Source organism: Triplophysa dalaica, chromosome 25, assembly GCF_015846415.1.
Source record: "Triplophysa dalaica isolate WHDGS20190420 chromosome 25, ASM1584641v1, whole genome shotgun sequence".
Taxonomy (NCBI): Eukaryota; Metazoa; Chordata; class Actinopteri; order Cypriniformes; family Nemacheilidae; genus Triplophysa; species Triplophysa dalaica.
The window spans coordinates 10,388,555-10,409,659 of record NC_079566.1 but is presented as its reverse complement, the minus strand read 5'-3'; the positions used below and the strand labels follow the sequence as shown (position 1 = coordinate 10,409,659).

The following is a 21,105-nucleotide window of genomic DNA, read 5'->3' as shown; positions in this document are numbered from 1 at the left end:
TTTCATAAAGAACATTCCGTGAAAATTAACATTAGGAATATTGACCTAGTCAAGCCATGTCAAAGATTAAAATCATATTGGAATTAATGGTTAAAATCAAGCTTTGATGGTATCTCATAGCTTTGATATTTTAGCCTGATCTCCACAGGCAGGGTCACATATTAAAAATAATAGGATTGCACACGATGTCATCACAAAAAAAAAAAAAAATAAAGCAACAGCACAATTGCAGGTTTTCACGATTGGTCATTTTTTAAACCTTCATACACTTTCTTACAACCAGATCTACATTCATAAAACCACTAAGTCCTCTGATTAAACAATCGCATAAAAAATATTTTGCTTGTAGGCCTATTCCGATAGGCTATCATTTATTTAATAGAAACGCACTGAACTGACATTTTATGTAGATATTGAAGTTAATTAAAAATAACCAACGACATCAAATTTATAGGATTCAATGCAGATGAATAAAAGAAGCATTTAAGTAACATTTATAATTTTGGAGTTTTATAACCAAACAACGCTGACCCGCCATTGCATGCACAAATAACTCAACAGAATGTCTGAAAACATCTCGTGTTCCAAAGAAAAATGATCGTTTACAGGTTTAGAACCATTTGAAGGCGAATAGCTGATGACATTTGTGTTTTCTGCGAACTATCCCTTTACACCTCATTGCTCTGCAAAAATGTGAGTTTGACATTACCGCCATGTAGTGACCATTTCTGATAAAAACCCACTGTCTTGCCAAAGTGTAACAGCACAAGAATGCTACTTTACTTGTTGATTTTATTGGTGATGCAAGCAAAGAATTATACCATTCAAAGGAAAGTGTACATATAGATATATTATATTCAAGTTGAAAACATTAAATCAACATTTAAAATGAACTTTTGTCAAACGAGAAATGTTTAATCATTATATTATGCTCTCAGAATTAAGAGATATAGCTTAGAAATCATGATATCACAATTATGAAATGACACATTTTTTTAAGGGAGATTAATTGTTGCGTTTACATTGGTTTGGATTGTTACTGGATTTCTCTAAACAGGAGGAATAGAGCAGTTAACATTATGAGCAGACACACAGGTGGTGATTTGATGGATGGACTTGAGGCAAAGTTGCCTGAAGAGTTACCCGTGGTGACAACCACAGGGCCAGGGGTCTTATCTGGATGTTCTGTGGGAGTTGTAACCGCTCTGACATTAAAGGATCTAGACTGAGCATTCCATTCACTCAGAATAAATTTTAATGTGAAGTTTTTACCTGTAGAAAAGATAAAGAGAGTGATGAACTAAAAGATCTAATAACTCTTTTAGGAACTGCAACATAATGCATAGTTTTATGTGTCTTCCAACCAGTTTGTAGAATTAAGATGACTCACCGCTGGTTAAGATGGCGAGGTCGGTGTAGTTTGCCCAGCAGCCACTGAACAGGATGGTGGTGTTTCCAGAAAGTCCCTGTACTGGATTCCCATTGGCATCTTTGAGCACAGCTGAGATTGTTAGACTCGTCACACCCACAGACACACAGTTACCCTGAAAACACACACATTAATAAAAACACAGTTTAGCTCAAGTACAATTGATCTTGATATTCTTCTTGAAATTGTACCCCCCTTATTCACAGTGACACCTTAGCGGCCATAAAAGGTATTCATGAAGTGTGACGTTGCGATAAGCATAAGTCCTGTTTCTTCACCTCTGAATCCACAGCCATGATGCTGGGCTGCACGCTGAGGGGTCCAGGATACAATGCAGCCACCGGCTGATCCACAATTACCAAAGAAGACACCTTACTGACCGACTCCATCTGCTGGTCTGCACGAGTCACTTCCTGAGTAGCCACCTGAGAGATAAATTAAAGGTAAAGTAGCTAAAACATCATTCAATTCAATACATTTTAATAGTTGTTGTTGTCACTTTTCATTTTGTCACTTACTGCCCAAAACTGCATGGCATCTTTATAAAAAATGTACTGCAACTTTAGTGATAACATGAGCTGACTAAGATCTTACTTGACTCCAGGATGGGTCACTGGAAGAGGGCGGAGGAGGGATCATCTCCAGTGACGACACGTTGAAGCCGATGGACTGACTCAGATTCCCTGAGACGGCAGCACGACCCAGATCATCAGCGACGTTCTTCAGAATCAAAAACTGTTGCTGGTCTTCTGAATGAAATGAAATTTCAGCCATTTTGATGTTATCTTAAAATTCATGTTTTAAATTCAATGCTTTGTTTACATCGTCTGGCCCTACCAGTGGTAAATGTCTGGACAGGTGGCAGACTGATCTCAATCTCCACCGTCAGTCCAGTTGAGCGCCGTCTCCGTCCACCACCGCCCTCACGGACGATCTTGGTGATTCGAATCATGTTCTGTGGTACTTTAAGGAATAAAGCGAGATTTCTGATCAGATCAGGTCCGAAGAACTGTTCTTCAGTCATGGCTGGGAGGTTAAAGGCCACGACAAGAAGCGGCGAAGTGCGGATCTGGACCGGCTCTGAGCCACGAAGAAGTATGTACAACATGCCATAGTCTGTGTCAAAGAAGTTTGAGCCGTGATCAGAGTTCAAACTTGGAAGATATTGACCTAAAGAGAACAGAGAGGAATTGAAAAAGGTTAGAATGACAAACAACGTGTAGATCACTTTTAAGTATTTTCTTTCTTTATTCTATGCATTATGGTTATCGTGATAATATTGTTTTTAATGTTGTTTAATCCAAAAACATATTTTCATGATTAAATAATATATCCTGTTGGTCTTCCAGGCCTGTAGGGGAGCCGTATTATTCTACATGACTCTACTGTACTCTACCTGGATATGTGGGCTCAAGTGCTGTGTATTCAGTGTTGCCTGAGTTCCACTGAGCGTTAGTTGGAGCAACAAAATTGTTGTTTACATAGACGTCTAACCGCTGAGAGCTTGAGTAAAATACAGCCACTCTAACAGCCTGTAGAGAACAGAAGTTTAGTGTTGAGTGAGATGGTCCTGGAAAATGCATGAATCCTCTAAACACATATATATATTAATGTATCTTAAATGTATGAATGTCTATAGAGATGATACCATAAATGTTTGTAATTAAATAAAATGATTTAATTTAAATAAATAATTACATAGAAAGATACCGTCTCTATGTTTTATCTAGTGTATTATGTATTAGACTAACCTCTGTAGGTTTAGCGTCGAGCATCATAAGTCTCATCTTCTGTGGTGTTGTGCTGGTGAAAAAGATGTCAAAGGACTTATTGGTGGCCACAATGGCATGAAAGAGAGAGACTCTTCTCCTACAGGTGTAGCCTCCACACCAGCCGTGGTCTTGTGGACCTGTAATGACATAAGATGTTCACAGAAAGTTTAAATCAAATACCATAACAATGACATTGAATTTAACAGGACACTATGGTTTCTAGAAATTTTGACAAATCAAAATTGTGATCATTTATAGTGATTTATGGATATGGTATGGTAGTCTGTAACTTTGTTTTAATATCCTTGGTTTATTTTCTTTTCTGCTATCAAATTTTCCTTGTGTTCTTAATTTGGTGTTTAACATTTTCCTCCTGTCCTTCACATCAACCTGCCAAAAGGGACTACGGATGAAAATTAGCCAGTGTTGGCTAAATCTGCTGCATTTTACATGATGCATGTGTTATTAATGTGCATTGTCCCTGATTAAATAGAATGAAATGAAATGAAAGAGGAAAAGCTGTTGGTTATACCATTCAGCAGATCTACATATGTGTCCCCCAGGATGGCCACAGGTGAAAGACGTCTTGTCTCTGTATCTGCGTCTAGACTTTCAATGACCAGCATCTTATAATTCAGTCCAAAGCACTTGTAGCTCTGCCAGGTGCTCATGTAAGTACAAGAGTCTCTGATCACACCTGTACACATAAAACACAAATATCACACTCCGTTGTTAAATGTTCAAGTTTAATGTTAAAAAACAAAAGAAAAAAACTATCTCTAAATAAATAAAAAGTATATTAACAACATGCTTTTATTTTCACAATAAATAACCCTCAGATGTACCTTTATTAGGAGCTATTTGATTGACAGGTATGCGGCTGCCGTTGAGAGCAGTGAGCATGACTTTAGGGATGCGGTAATCGCCCAGTCCATGTCGCGGATCCCCGTTCCACTCGTACTCTGAATAGGGCACCACTGCTCCGACTGCACCCAGAAAACTTCCATCCAGATCCTTCAACATGGTCTTCTTCTTAGCATCACAGTCCATGTCCACACAGTCTGATGGGTTCACTTTACTGGTGTGTGAACAAATGTATCACTTTTACATCAGAATGTACTTATTGCAAGTATTAAGTAATAATTGCACATTAAAGGCACAGTTTATAACTTTTTTTGCAGTAAAATATCCAAAAACCACTTTGCTAGTGTTATATATTTTGTTCAGTTGAGTACTTACAATACCTCAAATGTATCCAACTATTTGTAAATTGTGACAAAATTGTCATTTTAGTCAGCGACACAGACCGTGTCTGGCAGTGGCCTCTCATTGGCGTTATATCCGCGTTACCGAAGACACTAGATGGAAAGCCTGCAACCTTCAGGTTTGGCTGAGGTATCTCACATGATTCGTGTAAGCAGTTACGCTTCCTCCAGACCTTGCATCTCCCTAATAACACGGTCTCTGGCATTTCCCCTTGGTTTTGTATTGCACAGTCATTCTGGAGCACAATTATTCTTGACCTTCAAAGCGACTTTAAGCTAAGCCATTGATGTTGTTTTGAACATATCTGTTATGATTGTGCTCCCTCTAGCGGCGAATTTTACAAACTGCGCCTTTAATCTTATAAACTATGTTAAGAACAGAAGTACAGAACCGTTTACCCCAGATCAGGGTTATGAATGAATGCGAGTGATTCTTCTGTGCTGTCTATCTTGGTGATCCTCTCAACACTGATTGGATGTTGTAGGTCCTCATTTCCTGGGTTGGTCATGAACATGTAGTCTCTTTCAGTGGAACACACATTCTTGAAGCCAACAAAAGTTGTATCTGTGGATAGGAGCAGACAGGAATATGACATATGTTTTAGCAGCTCATAGCTAATTTTACACTGAAGATTGAGATTGAACACATTTTGAGAGGATGTCTCACCGGAGACCGTCAGTAAACCAGCTATGGCGTTGTAGCTCATGAGGCTAGGGTGAGGATGCTGTGGTGCGTTGTTGTGGTTAGATGCAAACGTCGGCCAGCAAACTCCAGACCTGCCGCCTGTTGCACATAGAAAGTGCACTGAAATCTAAAAGTCTGTTTCCTTTTTGTTTATATAGTGCAAAATAACACTGAAAACAAACTTTAAGCTTAAAAGTTGTTTAGGATAAAATCATGTGTCTAATTCATAAAGTTAATAATTGTAAAAAAAAAAAACACTGAAATTTCACATATTGTTAAATGTCAATAAAAAAGATTGTTGTTGTTTTACAGATTCAACACTACTGTACAGTACCTTTAGGGGGTCGTGGTGCTCTGTGGCTTGCACTGAGTGAAACATAGGTCTCAGTTGTTATCAGTGTGTCCGAACAGTTGAAATTGGGACTGCTGCCCACAATCAGAGACCGCTGAAAAAAACAGCATTGACTAAATAATATTACAGTACAAGTGATTTATTGATGTAATAATCGTATAGAAAGCAGCCAGTTTGATATTCATTTGGTAACACCAAGACTTTGCATGAGTGCATCCTCACCTGAACACGAACGGTTTTATCTGCGAACTCATGGCTGACAGAAGGAGGTCTGTAGATAATAGGCATGATGCCCATTCCATTATCAGCAAGGGTCACATTAGAAATGATCACATTCATGGATACCTGGAGGACAGGAGAGGACCACATTTATCTTCTGACTAATCTACAAAATGCTTATATGGGTAATTTAAAACATGTATGGATTGTTTATCATACTTGAATGTAAATGCCAAAATCAAAACTCTTCCAGACGGTGAAACCCTGGATTTGAGAGCAACCAGTAAATCCGTCTTTATTCATGTAGACTCCATACAGACCACCATGTGCTTCATTCTCACTCCATTGTGCCGTTGAACGTGGAGATGCTGTTGACCAATGGAAATTTAAGTCGTTAATAGTACATAAGCCTTAAAGTTACTTTATTTTTAATAGAGTGACCATAAATGTAATCTATTAAATTAAATATACAGCAGGTATATACCTGGACAAGGTTCTCCATCAATTCTGAATCCCACTCGTTCATAGCCAGCAACAATATTCCCTTGAAGAATCACGTTGTTTGCTTCATTAACCTACAACACATACACAGTGATAATTATTTAATGCTGTTTTAGAAAAGCAGATGTAGAGTGTGTTTTTTTGTTACTATATATATTTTTTGTGTTGGGAATGTTCAATTTTCACCTCAATGGCAGCATTCCATTCAATGTTTAAAGTCTCTGATGCACCATTGTATGATCCCGGCCACAGTGTCAGAGTAACCAGATTTCTCCGAACAGTGTTTTTATCGCCCCATATTCTGATTCCTTAAGAATAAAATCCAGATAAGAAAAGCATAGTGATGACATTTTGTTTGGTAACATTTTGTTCAACAGTTTCAGCACCTTCTCCAACAGTGTGATGGATCACGTTGTCATCGATATGCAGTCCATCTGTTCCAAACACACCAATAGCAGGAGCGAAGCCATCATGGAAAGCACATCCCTTGATGTAGGAGTCATTGGCCACCTGTAAAAAAAAATGTAATGCATAACAGTTCTCAATGTGTTGTGCAGGAAAACATCCATCCTGCATGTGAATGAAGATTTTGTGTTCTCTCACATTTCCCTGCTTCAAAAATGCTAGAGAGTAGCGCGGGTCTGGCGGGTCGTTCCATCCCTCCTGTCCTGTGTGGTAGAACTCAACGTTTCTGATCTGGGCTTTTCCTGTAACGCAAGCATCATAATAATCAAACACACTGTATTGTGTGAGCATAATTCATTGTAAGGTAAAGTTATACCTCTGTATATTATTCCTCTTTCTGTGAAGGTTCCCACCAGTACTCTTGCTCCATAAGACTGTGTTTTCATTTCTGGATATTCCTGTCCAATGATCTTGATGTTCCTGGTCAGAAGACCCACATTTCCTGCAAGCTGATAGCTTCTAGAAGATCCTGGCACACTGTACATTTGTCCTATATGACCAAAGTCATGTATAAGATAATACATTTAAAATAATGGTAGCTTTCTACCGTACGTCTGCAGTTGTGTAAGGTAAACAAAAAACGACCGTCTAAACTTATTTCAGTGTCAATACTTTAACACACTACCATCCACCACCGGCACTTTATTAGAATTCATACATTAGGAGATTACATTGTTTTTGACCAACATGATTAAAATCTATAAAATACACCAAATAGTGGCATCAGTTTCCTCTCTTTATTATTTGAGCATTATTTTCCACATGTATTTTTACAACATCTATTTACAAACTCCTGTCAGTAGTATTACGTCTTCAATCCAATGGTGGCCTCAGCTAGTTACATGTGGACTTAAAATATTTCAGTTGATACCTCCCAATACCCTGCTTATTGTATACCAAGACGTTTTACAATGTATTGACCACAGTCAATAAATTTCCTACTGGTTAGTTTTTGTGTTTGGTTATAAAAAATTTTCCAATTGTGGTTCATCACCACAAAGAATTTCATACAGATTCAACTCGAAGGTGAGTAACAATGACAGAATTTTCATTTTTGGGTGAAGTATCCCTTAAAGAATCCCAGATCTACAGGACCCTACCGATATGCGTGTGTGTCACAGGCTGGTCCAGAGTCAGTGTGCGGCCGAGATCTGAGACTGCAGTTATGGTGTGGATTTCTGTTTGCCATGGGTCATAACTGGTGGTGGACAGCAGAATCTTATCCCCTGCCTGAAAGTAAAAAATTGAGACAAGACATAAAGTGTGTTCTAATGCAAACAAAGAGAACAAGTTTCATATGTGATAAGAAAGCCCTAGTCTTCTCTTAAGTGCTGTGTGTCATGTGTAAAGAGCTTCTGACCTTCCAGTCAACAGCTTCCTCCAGAAAGAGAGTGTTGTTTCCTGCCTCGACTGTTCTAGCCAGTTTAGTGTGATACACATTGTGTGGCATGCCATACAGATCAAGAGATCCAAACACACCTGGAAAACGGCAATGTTTCATTTCTTATAGACAAAACTGTTCATGAGTGATATTTTAATGTTTGGTGTAATTACAAACGGAAAATCTCAGCACTTACCCAACACTTTAGACCCCTGGTTTATGTCAGGCAACAGCCAATCTGGTGTGCGATGGTTTCCGTTCAGTATAATCTGTAGTTCACCTCTGAAGGGCTGATCAGACCATCCAGCGATCAAACGTCCACCCTGATGTAATTGAATTAAGAACAATAATGTATTAGACTTGAAGGGAATGTGTCTTCAAAAAATGTGTTTGCTCTTACTACACAGATTTTTTTCTAAGTATTAAGAGTAATGTTACAATAAGCTAATTTAGCAGTCTAATATCAGTTTAATGAATTATGGGATGCAATTTGCTGTAGATTCTTACCTGAATGGAGATGTATGTGGCAGACAAAACAATATTGTTATATTGTGAGCCATTGACGGTGCCGTTGTTTGTGTCGGGAATCTCTAGAACTCCGACTATTTTCAGCTTGTTCAGTGTAGGAATTACAACATCTACAACCACCCATTTCCCTTTAAGACAAAGTGAGACATTTTTAGTTTTTTAGTTTAGTTTGTGGCATTGAATAAGGCCTATTACTATGTTCCTTTTGAAATTTCCCTATTGTCAGTATTCCAATTATATAACCATAAAAAGTAAGGAATAAATCTCCAACATGAATTTTGAAGCTAAAAAAATTAATTGCTATGGTATATAAGGATAACACAGTGGTTGTTTGATTTGTCAATAATGTAAACTTGGGTAGTTGAAGTCAAGGGCTTCTGAATTCACCTATTATAAATCAAAATGTGTAATACCCACAAAATATGAACTTTAAGTTCTTTTAAAACCCAAAGAGGAAAACATTGTCTGGATTCAGTTTGCAAAAATCCTTTTGGGTTTTAGGACCTAAACAGTTTTGTTTTTATTGTCTTTGCATAGGATTTGAGATGTTAGTTACTTGCCTGTTGGAATGACGACATCTGAGCCTGTTTTTGGTACTGTGAAATTGTTTTCTGGGCTTGACATCCAAAATGACTCATTTGACCAGAATCTACATCCAACATATGTTATATGAAGTCAAACATCAAGTAATGGAAGGTTTATTCAATGTAATTTTAACCTAAATAAAAATGTGCACATACATGAAGTTTGCAGGTCTGCGGCTGGGCGTTGGAGCCAAAGTTGCTGGTGGAGGTTGTGTTGGTGTCATACACTTGGGATAGTAACACTGATACACATTGAAGCTGACTGATCTGTCTTTAAGAGACCGGTCCACACTGTTCCTTCTCCTCCGGTTAGCTAGACGGTCTCTTCCAGACACTGAAGTCAAAATTTAACAAACATGAATCATTTATTATGAAGGTATTTGAAAATTTAGCTATAGCATTTAATACGATTTGGTTAAATTAACAAATGTTTTTGGAGATGAATAGATTTACCCATGTAATAGAGATTGTTTGTAGACTGGTTGAAGTACCAGTCCCCATTTACATTCACAGCAGGGTTCAGGGGTTGAGATGAACCATTTCGGATATCTACAATTCTGAAGTGGTCGGGTGTTTGAGTAAAGTTGTGATTCAGAATTACAAAATTCTCTGGCTGTCAGGAGAGAAAAGATAAATAAAACTTACTAAATGATAAAACAAATCAAGTGTATAATGTTAGATCTGGTAGGTCACGTGAGTCAAGCCCGCATCATCTGATCCTCATCTTACTATAGAAATATGATCACAGCTTCAGTTTAAATTTCCTTCAGCTAACAGCGGTTTATCATGTTGTTCAGGATTAAATAACCCTCCTCCATCCCCAGCTCCACCTGACATTTTCAATTGGTACTCGATTGTAATTCCTATTCACAGTCTCAATTACTTTACATTATTTGTTATACATAAATGTCCTTAAGAACTAATGACATGTGCTTGTTCTGTTCTGTTTATCACTGTGTTCCCTGCTCTTATTGATGCTGGCTGCATGTATGGGCAGAGAGTTTTTTGCCCAGAACAGAACCATCCTGCCAATCTAAAAGGATTGCATATTGTCAAAAAAAATTGACGGCAGTGAACCTGACAGAAATTAATAGTTTACCAATATAGAAAATAGCAGCAGGTTTTAATAAAGACACAATATAGAATATATTGTGTCCAAGTCTTTGAAAAAGCCGTATGAGAGCTTTATATAAGGAATACAACATTCCATTCCATTCCATTCCATTTTCTACCACTTATCCGAACTACCTCAGGTCACAGGGAGCCTGTGTCTATCTCAGGAGTCATCGGGCATCAAGGCAGGATACACCCTGGATGGAGTGCCAACCCATCGCAGGGCACACGCAATCACTCATTCACTCACGCACTCACACCCTACGGACAATTTTTTCCAGAGATGCCAATCAACCTACCATGCATGTCTTTGGACCAGGGGAGGAAACCGGAGTACCCGGAGGAAACCCCCGAGGCACGGGGAGAACATGCAAACTCCACACACACACAAGTCGGAAGCGGGAATCGAACCCCCAACCCTGGAGGTGTGAGGCGAACATGCTAACCACTAAGCCACCGTGCCCCCCGGAATACAACATAATTGTTATAATTTTTAATTGAATAACATCTTATTTTGTATCTCTTGGAAGACTTGGAATACACTGCACAAGTCTTCTATATTGTTCCTTTAATGGTTTTTAATGCAAAAAAACAATATGTGGGTTCAATGCAATAAAAGAAATGCACACTTTACCTTAAAGCCATAGATCATTGCATTGTATGAGATGTTGGTGATTTGGGAACCACGCTCAAAATGCCAGTTGTAGGTTCGGCTTGTAGGCACCATCGCCATCCAGCCTTTTGCGTGAGTCACCATATTTTCAAGGAAAGGCAGCTCACAGGACCCTAAAAAGAGATTTTGGGTCTCTCATTACAAATGACCTGAAGGCAGAGTGATTGTACGAAAATGCATCTGACGAATATGCACACATATCTTTACACTCAATCAGCTCAAAAGTTGACTATTTCACTCTACCGAAAGAGTTGGTGAGAATCACTTTGTTAGCCCAAAGTGAAGACGGCAAAGAATTGTGGAAAATCATTCGATGGAAGTTAGTGGTGTTGTCACATACAGCTCCAGGGACTCCAACACTCCAATCTGCTGCTTGAAAGCAGTGACTTGGGTCGAGCAGGTTACTCATCGGCACCACCTTGGACTTCATGTTGCCTTTTTAATTAATTAATAGAGATTGTTAAACAGAAGCTTCCATAGTGGGAATCTCAAATAATGTAAAAAGGTCTGTACCTGTGAGAGATCCATCAATATCTACGAGCGCTACCTCATGCTCCCATCTGAATCTGGCCTTGTTTGGTGACTGATAGTATTGGATTCCACTGAATCTGGCGCTCCAGCCTCCACAGCGGTACGTGCATGTTCCAATGATTTCTGCCACCCCGACAGCTGCGCACGATGACCGGTTGAAGCTCATAAACTTGGTGTTGATGACACTCATACCATCATCCAGAGGAAGAACAACACCATGCGTGGTGCAGTAATCATTTCCCAGTCCCAGCTCATCTACGTGACCCACTATTGTGCTGTTAACCACAGCTGCACCTCCTTCCAGGCCCCATCCACTGACATAGTCCCAAATGATCCTCTTGGCCTCCACGCCTGCTTTCTCATTATTGACCATGAGGAACTCGCTGAACTGCACAGCTCCAACATTCACCCACTCAGCTCCTTTCTCATTGTTCCAGGATGTCAGGCGTCGGAAGACGGCTGGTGCTGGTGTCGAGGAGTAGCAGAAACCATTTTGCATGGGGAAATACTCTTGGAAGATCCACAAGCCAAACCAGCCCTGAGAATGCACCGTATTGTTGAAGAACTGCCCAAGTGGTACTTTCTTCTGACAGATGTTTGCATCATAAGATGGGCCATCAGGGTTATTGTTCATGCGGTACCAGAATCCAAAGTGAGTCCCACCGGCTGCGGCGTTATGTCTAATGATGTTGTTTGGGTTTGTTACCCAGTATGCAGCTGGAGTCACGTCATCATTCAGCAAACTTGTGCTCTGTCTCACAAATACTGCTAAATTGTACTGCAAGATGTTTCCTGTCTCAATGCCATCTTCAATAAAGAAGGCACCACCCTTAATGTCGTAGATGACGTTGCGCTCCACCAGCAGGTTGTGAGTGTTGTGGATAGTAACAGCACGATTGTAAGATTGATGAATTGCACAACCACGCACGTACGACTTGTACTGAACATCTCCCATTAGATGCCAGTGGATTGGGTAGCGTCCCAGACGGAACGCCTGTCCAGCATGAAAAATCTGAAGGAGGGAAAACAATAGTAAAATGAATGCCATGATTGAATCTATAATGGATTTAAAAACGTGAGGTAGTCATTTTGGTTTGTTTACAGTAATTTATCAAACCGTTACCTCAACGTATTCAATTCTTCCAATTGCCAGGTTTTGGTTTGGTCGTGGTGCGTGGAACATGATGCAACCACCAAACTCATCACTTCCTACTTCCTCTCCAAACCTCCCCTGGAAACATGTCTGGACTGCAAATTCCCCTGTAAGAATATATGAATATCATTAACACAATTTATTGGAATTTGGTTGCTAGATTTGTTGGCCAAGTGATGTTTTAATGAGCATGAATAACTCTCTCAGATGGAGAAACACTCAAACCTGTGTCGAATCCATCAGGGCAATCTGGAATCTGATCATTCCACTCCTGGTTGTTGGATCCACGGATAACAACGTTTCTGGTAAGAAGTCCCACCTCTGCTCTTGCTTGAAAAACAGTCCCATCAGGCAGATTGACGGACAAACCCAGATGAGTGTAGGTGAGGGGTTCAGTGAGATTGAGGGTCCTGCCGTCATCTGATACTGAGGCAATTCTCCTCAACTCATTCTCCCTCTGACTGTGTCTGTGGATTCATAAGAACATTTTCTGAAAAGAATTGCTTGCTTTTCTTTGTACATCAATGCATAAATATTCTTATACATAACAGCCTAATTTGAATTTTAGCTGCTCATTCCAAGTTCCTAGTTTGAAGTTGTGTTTCTATATGATTCAGTGGTTTCTCTTCAATAAATTCCAAATTGTACCTGTGCCCTGTGGAAGCAATGACAATTTCATCTCCGGCCTTCCAGGTGACGGCATCCATCAGTGTCAGAGTGCTGGAGCCACTTTGTGCAGTCTGAGAAAGACGAGTCCATGTAATAGGTACTGGGATTCCTAAAGGGAGGAAACAAAGGAAAGGAAAACCTTAAACAAAACATGTTACAGTAGGAAGTGATCGGTGGTGTCTGTATCAAGGAAATGTAGCACCTCTGTGAAGTCATTCTAGGGCTCTTTGTTATTTAACCAACGCTTTTGGCACTGTAATGTAGGTAATTTCTAAATCTGTGAGGATAACCTCATTTCCTACAGAGGGTTGTGTATCTGACTTTGAAATTTTGAATCTTGTTTATAAAATCACAGTTTAGTCACATTATAAACAAAGCTGGCAGAGTTTGTCCATCATGAAAGCAAAGGGTGATGCATATTTATGATGTGCTCACTATATAATTTGAAAAAAATAGATATTACTATATAGTATATAATTACAACGGAAATAACATTTTAAACATTATGAATGATTCTTCACAATTATGCTTTTAGAATTAAATCAACACTTTTGCTTACGGGCTTCCCATTGTGGTTGATAAGCGCAATTGTCTGTTACCAGTGTTGTAAATAATGTCGCTGTATAAGCTTCCCCGTGTGCAGCATGAATTTATTTACAAAGATGATGGAACCGGCGAATGCAGAAAAGTTTTTTGGAAACCATTTCGCACTCTTTCGCAGGCAGGGGAATGGCGGGGCTTTGTGTACCGAACTTACAGGGTGTAGTTGTGGCCGCTATGAGGCTATTCGGGTAGAAGTGGCAGTAGAATTGGTCCAGTTAAGAGTAATTCTACCACTGAAATAATTTTAGAGACATTTTTTTTAAGGTTGAAAAAAAACAAAGTGTTACTTTAATACTGTAGGCTACTGTACAAGCATACCATGCAGATCCAGCACTCCCTCTCTGACAGCCGAGGGTCTTGGTACCGTAGACAGGAAGTTCTTTAGACCGCAAGTGTCCATGAAGCGTGATGATGGCTTTATGCTGGAAGGGCTGCTGCTCTGTGCCTATCTGTAAAGCTCCACCATCTGTGATCAGAATGTTCTCCGCCTGTAGCTCAATATCTGCCTCATCAAAAATCAGCCGCCCGCCTTAAAAGAAACATAATAACATTCGCAAAGCCGTCAGTGTATAATGTGTGTTGGTGTGCTGGCTTAAGGTTGTTTACCTTTGGATTTTATACAATAAATTGAAGATTGTAGAATTTGTGTAAAAGAACACACCTTGTATTAGGAGCATCTTTAGGACAGGTGTGCTGGTGTCCAACAGGATGGTCTGACCAGCAGTGATTACAGCAAATGTGCCCTTCTCAGGAGGAGAGAGACCACCCCATGTATAGGGAGATGACCACAAGTCAATGTAGAAGAAATCAGCACGATCCTGAAAAACAGAAGAAGCATCTTCAGCACTGGTTGTAACATAACCTGTCAGCAGTAATTTAATAAACCAAAACTCAGGGTTTTAGTTTCAGAGGGGTTAAGATTTATAGGTTGATTTTGGCTGATAGTTGTTTTTAGATATTGTAAACCGTTTGGTCTGTTTGTAGTTATTTAACTTTTGGATAATCTGATCTTAAATACATCTTGGTGTTACCATTCTGGCGATTCCTCTCTTTCCTATCAGGACTCGCACTTTAGTTTCCTGGGATTTTGGTTGATCGTTGGTCACACAAATAATCTGTGTCTCATTGGCTGATTGGACATCACAGACAGATCCCGCAATAGTCACAGTAACTTCACTGGTGTCTGAACTACTGGTGAGACAAGAGGCTTCATTTATCAAACGGCTGATAATTATATTTTAGGATTTTTAAGATGTTAAATATTGTAATATTGCTCACATTAATGTACATTTATTTATTTATTACTATACAGATTTTTGCTGTTTTATTGTAGTTCTGCTTTGTCACCTAAAACCTGAGCCTGTAATAGTGAGTCTGGTTCCTCCAGCTGTTCCTCCCCTGCGTGGTGTGACATCAGTGATCACAGGAGTTAAAGATGATCTGTACGTGTAGCCGGATGTGATGTTGACTGTATCATTTCCATTCATCACTGAAACCATGCAGACCTCTGTTTTATTCCCTGAAAGACAGAAACATGCGCTGTAGCAGACAGACAGATCGTTCTTTTCATCTTAAATTTGTCTCAGCTATCGCAAAGGTTTTTTTCTCGTTTTTGACTGACTTGTTTAAGCATTGATGGCATCATATTTTTCAGCATTTTTTCATTTTCTAAAGAGATAATTGTTTTCGATCTCATGGTACAATGATAGAATATTGTTTATTATACAAACCATGCATTTTTAAGACACACACACAATGCTTTTGAGAAAGTAGTGCATACCATTGTTGTAGGGGACCTCACAGTTCAGTTGGTCAGATGTGGAGGTCTGCATGTCCACGTTACATTCTCTGTCACAGATAAGAACTCTGGTGGTGTTTGGGTCGAATCCAGAACCTTTAATAGCAACAAGAGCTCCTCCAGCAAAGCTTCCTAAAAAAACAGAACATCGTGACACTTTATTTTCTAATAAAAATTATATGAAGAATGTACAGCAGGAATATTTTTAAACAGTGAATTTTATATGATTTTGCCTCAGAACCCAGATTTTACATTGGACAATAGCAGTCAAACATGATAAAGTCTCAACAAAATGCAAGAGTAAAGACATAATATAGGCTGAATCAGAAAAAATGAACAACTCTGATTTATATTATTTTGCGATTGTGCTGTGTTTAGATCAGTGGTTCTCAACAGGGGGCCCCAGCTGACTTCCAAGGGGGTTTCAAGATGACACCAATATTTTAAAATGAGAAAATATAAAAATATATATATTTCATATTATTTGCCAATTTTTATAGTTAATAAACGTTTTTCCAGTTAATAATAAACTCTCAAATATTTTACTGGTTAGTAATTTTGAGGTTTTGTGAGTGGGGCCATTATATTGTTGAATACAATGGGAGGCCTTTTTGAGAGAGAACCCCCGATTTAGATCCTATAGCTAACAGTTAAAATTTCAACTACATTCTGTTTTGGTCCTCATGAATTTAAATGAAATATTAATTACCTTCGTTTGGTGTGACCCCTGTCAGCAGCAGCTCATAGCTGAAGATGGACTGAGATAAGGCATGACCTTTGACCTGATGATATAACCTAACCGGAAACGTTCCTCCTGCGTGTTTCCCGACAGTGCACATCAGCTGTGTATCTGTGATGGATGTCACATTACAACCCACAGCATCAATGTTCACTGAGACGAGCGCTGCGTCTGTGCCAAAGCCTGAACCAGAGATGATGATCTGTGTTCCAACAGGACCTGTAATGAAAAGATGTCATTAGCATTATTATGTCTTTAACGGTAAGTAAACAGTCTGATATACAGAAAGCAAGAAACCTGACTCTTACCTGTTACTGGACTCACTGAGATGACATTTGGAGTTTGTGTGATGGTGTAGTTGAAACGTAGTTGCGGGTACAGAACACCATACACCCAAATATCAGCCCGCACTTCTCCCTTTGCATGAGGAGGTGTTAAACATTTCACTCTGTCTGGGGTCACTTCTACAATCTGGCAACGGATGCCATCAAGATTCACAATGGTATATTCTGCAACAAAGCCATTTCCTTCGATCAAGAGTGGAGTTCCTCCAGCAATGCTTCCTGATGTTGGTTGGATGGTGGCCTGTGGTGTGCTGGTCAGGTGGACGAGTCCTGTGGCGAGACCTTTACTCAAGACCACCACTCGTAGGGCATGTCGCCCAGCGGGCAGAGCACCGACCAAAAGTGTGATGTTGTCATCTGTAACCCCTGTGACTTCCAGCATAGTGTTACTAGCAGATACCCTTAAATCAGCTGCATTGTTCCCAAATCCACTGCCAGTGACCACAACAGTAGTAGAGTTTCCAGTAACAGAGTCAGGTGACACGCTGGAGACAACTGGTGTAACAGACTGAGAATATTCATACATGCACTCAGAACTGCAAGAGGAAGAAATTTTGTGTACATAGACTGTGACATTTCCTCTGCGGGCCACAGACGGTGAAGTGTCACACACTATTTGTGAGTAGTTCATGGAAACTACATTACATTGAACATTTGCCACCATCACAGATGCGTTCACAAAACCAGAGCCAGAGATGGAGAGACGTGTGTAGCCGGTCGTGCTGCCCACAGAGGGAGAGACGGAATCAACCACAGGTAGAACCACAAATCTGCGGTCGCTCTCATTCGGCATTGTCATGATGGCTGTACCCAAGTTGTTGACCCGGAGGGTTATGGGTAGGAGGGTGCCCACTGGAGCGCCGCTGTCGGGACTGAGTTTGCAGTTAATCTGAGTTGAAGTGCTGCTGATGACACGACACGGATGACCTCCAACATCAACCTTTAGTTGGCAAACAAAAATTATCTTCTATATATATATTGTCCTATATATTGCATTTTATATCTTTGACATTCCCTTAACTGAGGTCAGTTTGGATGTTTTTATTGACCATTTCACCTCACCTCATTTGCACAGGAGATGCTGCTAAAGCCAGATCCCTGGATGGTGATGATGTCATGTGTGGTGCCGTGGTGAGGAGTAATGTTATTTACAGTAGGAGTGGCACAGGAGATAAATGTGAAGTACAGACCTGTAGAGGGGTCATGAGAAACCCCCATTTGACAGTCGGGAGTGGCCACACACTGTGACTCAGATGACCCCGTTTGCCTTGAGACTGCGGAGGACAGAGAAATGGGTCATGCTGTATCCACCTATTCCCCACCAAGCCAATGAGAGTCTAAAGCCGATGTACAGTACGTAATGTTTCTGTGTTCAAATACATTCTTTATCCCATCTTAAAAAGCAGTTGTTACCCTTGCAGTGCAATTATCTGATGGTAGTGGTATAAAATTTACACAAAATTAAAGTGTTGTTGTTGTACCTAAATTCACAGAGGCCTGTATTCCAGCTACAGACACCTGAAGGTCAACATTTCTCTTCTCCAGAGGTCTGACGGTCACTACGCCCTGTAGCGTCTTCTGGTTATAAGAGTCAATGAAGCCGCTACTATAGTAATAAACTCCAGGAGATGTGAAACGATAGCTGAAAAACCCTAAAGCTAGAACAGGTACAAAGAGCAAGAGCGTCAGATTTTCCCCGATCTAATGTTGTGTCACCAATTCTTATCGTCCTCTTCATTTTCTTTACTAGAATGTAGCTTTAATTTACCGCAAAAGGAATTTTGTATATGAAACTATTGTCAATGCATTGTTTTCTGCAGTGACTGGCAACCAAACATAACTTCAACCTTGTGGTGTCAGTATGTTGTGTAGCTATTAAAAGGTACAGTAGACATACAAAATTTGCCAAATAACTTGTCCAGTATGCAAATCTATGGCATATATAGACTATTAATATCAAATATATTTTAACGGAACATATTTCATGCTCCTAGTGGAAAATGATTGAGTACCGTTAAATTCTGGACTATAAACTATACAGTATGTATGCAGAGAAAAAGTAATTTAATTGTTGTTGGTGTATGGTTTCTGAGGTTGTGAGTTTGTACCTCTAGATGTTTTGGTGTCTCCACTGTTGAAGGTAATGCCATCATGATCAGTACTGCTTGGACTGGACACACTGAAGACCTTGTAGCCCAGATCAGACACAAAAGCTGGTGCCTCCCAACTCCAAACCACTGTGTCCCCAACTGAGACTATAAGTGCAGACGGGCTCCAGGCGTAACCCTGACCATACACTGAACACACATAGCGGGTAAAAAATGCATTCAATCATGCAAACAGACACATGTAGTCACAGAATTGTAATTGTAATGCAGTAGGAAGTAGGAACAGAGTATAAGACACATTTGTGCTTACATTAAGATAATCAGACTTAAAGTGATAGTTCACCCCAAAAAAAGGAATGGAATCATTTACTTACCCTCTTGTCATTTCAAACCTTTATGACTTTCTTTCTTCCAAAGAAAACAAAATATGATATTTTGAAGAAAGTTGGTACTAGCCACTGTTCACTTCATACAGGCTTGTTAGGACAAGCGGGTGAGTAAACGATGAAATCATTTTCATTTCACTTTAACTGCAGATATTACATGTTGGATTTCTTTTGTTAATTTTTTTTCTCTTGTTTTACACACAAACCTTACCAACCAAGAATTTGTGAGAAAAGGCAGCAGGGTAAACAAAACAGAATTATAATTTAAAAGATAAAAATTAGATTTAATAAAAATCAAAGATTACAAAAGAAACAATTATATACAAAACACTACTGTCTTTTGTAAACCCAAGACTTTAAAAAAACATCAGTTGCTATTTTACTGTTGCTGACGTTTCTGTCATTGATGATATTGACGGCTATTGTGTCACTGCCTGTGAAGTATTCAGCTGATGTGTGTGACCATGAAAAAGATTTTAAAAAAATTACCCGTTTGGAAACCTTGATTTGTCACAGTGAATGTTTTTTCGGTTGGCTGGGTTACACATGTAAGTTGTTTGTCCGAAGCTTCTGTTACCTTGCATTGTGTGTCTCCTGTAGACAAACAGTTTTGCTGAGTCACAAGTTCCATGACAATACAACAGTTACTAAGTGTTATCAATACCTTGACCTTACACAGATCTAGAATGTTCTCTTTCGTAACATTTCGTGCTCTTGTCTTACCCAGGGTCACATTGTTCTCTAATGGGACCGAGCTGAACCCAGAGCCTATGATGGTGATGGTGGTTCCTCCATACAAAGAGCCCATCGGTGGAGAGAAGCCTGTCACCTTCAGAACAAACTCTATAGTGGTGTTAACACCAGCACTACATGAAGAAAACACAAACATTTAATCTTTCTCTTGTGACTGTATGCTTTTAACTTAAAAAAATATGACAGAGTGAGTGATCTGAGACCTGGTTAAGGCGTATCCCTGGTTCCCGACTCTCACGTGGATGTCATATACAGCTGGGGTGAGTTTGGGCAGCATGCAGGTAATGTTTTCATTGGTCCACTGCAACAATTCACACTCAGTCTCACCAACCAGAACTGAGCTCCCATTGACCCGCTCTTCAAAATTTGAGCCCAGGATGGTGAGAATCCTTAATCCTTTACCACAAAAAAATAGTAATCAGTCACTACTTTTATAAAATAGACACACATACATTTACATTTAGTCATTTAGCAGACGCTTTTATCCAAAGCGACCTACAGAGAATTCAGGGAGCAATAAGCGATATGTCATACAGGAGCAATAATACAATAGGCACTAATACAAAGTTACTAGTTAAAACAATAGCTAGACCACTACCTGTTGAGAGAAAGAGAGAGGGATAGTTTTTTTTTCTTCTCATGTGTCTGTCAAGTATTCACAGAATGGGTTTTAAGTAGGGATGGTCCGACCAGGATTTTTGCAGCCGATACCGAGTACCGATTTTCTGTCATCATGCTCGGCCTATACCGATCCCGATGCTTTAAGCTTCATACAACTGATATAAGCTTACTGGTCACTGTTTGCAAAATAAGCTGTAATTTGATAAATATTTTGATAAAATCATATAAGGGCAATTAAACTTCCCCTTTTAAAACCATCCCTTTTTAAATATTGCAGTTTTATTTTGATCACATACTAACTTGTGCTTTGTTCTGGTTTCACCTCTCTTCTGTCTAATGATTTTATAGGTAATTTACTCCACATTGTCATATAAATAAATTATTTAGACTAAATCTTACCAGCCACTGTTGCTAAAGGGCCTAAGCACACTAA

The 21,105-nt window shown here is 39.5% G+C and overlaps 1 protein-coding gene across 1 annotated transcript in view; it reads right to left on the bottom strand.

Moving 5' to 3' along the window:
- Positions 1-870: 870 nt before the first annotated feature.
- Positions 871-21,105, bottom strand: part of LOC130416060 (fibrocystin-L-like) — a 33,918-nt gene continuing 13,683 nt past the window's right edge. The window contains 46 exon segments of the mRNA XM_056742154.1: positions 871-1,272; positions 1,391-1,544; positions 1,708-1,854; positions 2,024-2,178; positions 2,267-2,599; positions 2,826-2,961; positions 3,181-3,338; positions 3,734-3,898; positions 4,047-4,279; positions 4,866-5,031; positions 5,134-5,250; positions 5,486-5,597; positions 5,726-5,848; positions 5,942-6,090; positions 6,207-6,297; positions 6,410-6,531; positions 6,610-6,733; positions 6,827-6,930; positions 7,005-7,178; positions 7,789-7,918; positions 8,049-8,167; positions 8,266-8,392; positions 8,577-8,725; positions 9,158-9,246; positions 9,338-9,515; positions 9,635-9,794; positions 10,929-11,080; positions 11,211-11,402; positions 11,481-12,510; positions 12,622-12,758; positions 12,877-13,118; positions 13,300-13,429; positions 14,242-14,269; positions 14,271-14,452; positions 14,585-14,741; positions 14,955-15,111; positions 15,271-15,442; positions 15,704-15,853; positions 16,431-16,679; positions 16,769-17,744; positions 17,867-18,078; positions 18,286-18,456; positions 18,913-19,101; positions 19,788-19,892; positions 20,022-20,164; positions 20,255-20,447. Of these exon segments, the coding sequence (XP_056598132.1) occupies positions 1,037-1,272; positions 1,391-1,544; positions 1,708-1,854; positions 2,024-2,178; positions 2,267-2,599; positions 2,826-2,961; positions 3,181-3,338; positions 3,734-3,898; positions 4,047-4,279; positions 4,866-5,031; positions 5,134-5,250; positions 5,486-5,597; positions 5,726-5,848; positions 5,942-6,090; positions 6,207-6,297; positions 6,410-6,531; positions 6,610-6,733; positions 6,827-6,930; positions 7,005-7,178; positions 7,789-7,918; positions 8,049-8,167; positions 8,266-8,392; positions 8,577-8,725; positions 9,158-9,246; positions 9,338-9,515; positions 9,635-9,794; positions 10,929-11,080; positions 11,211-11,402; positions 11,481-12,510; positions 12,622-12,758; positions 12,877-13,118; positions 13,300-13,429; positions 14,242-14,269; positions 14,271-14,452; positions 14,585-14,741; positions 14,955-15,111; positions 15,271-15,442; positions 15,704-15,853; positions 16,431-16,679; positions 16,769-17,744; positions 17,867-18,078; positions 18,286-18,456; positions 18,913-19,101; positions 19,788-19,892; positions 20,022-20,164; positions 20,255-20,447 (8,918 nt within the window). The 3' untranslated portion in view covers positions 871-1,036.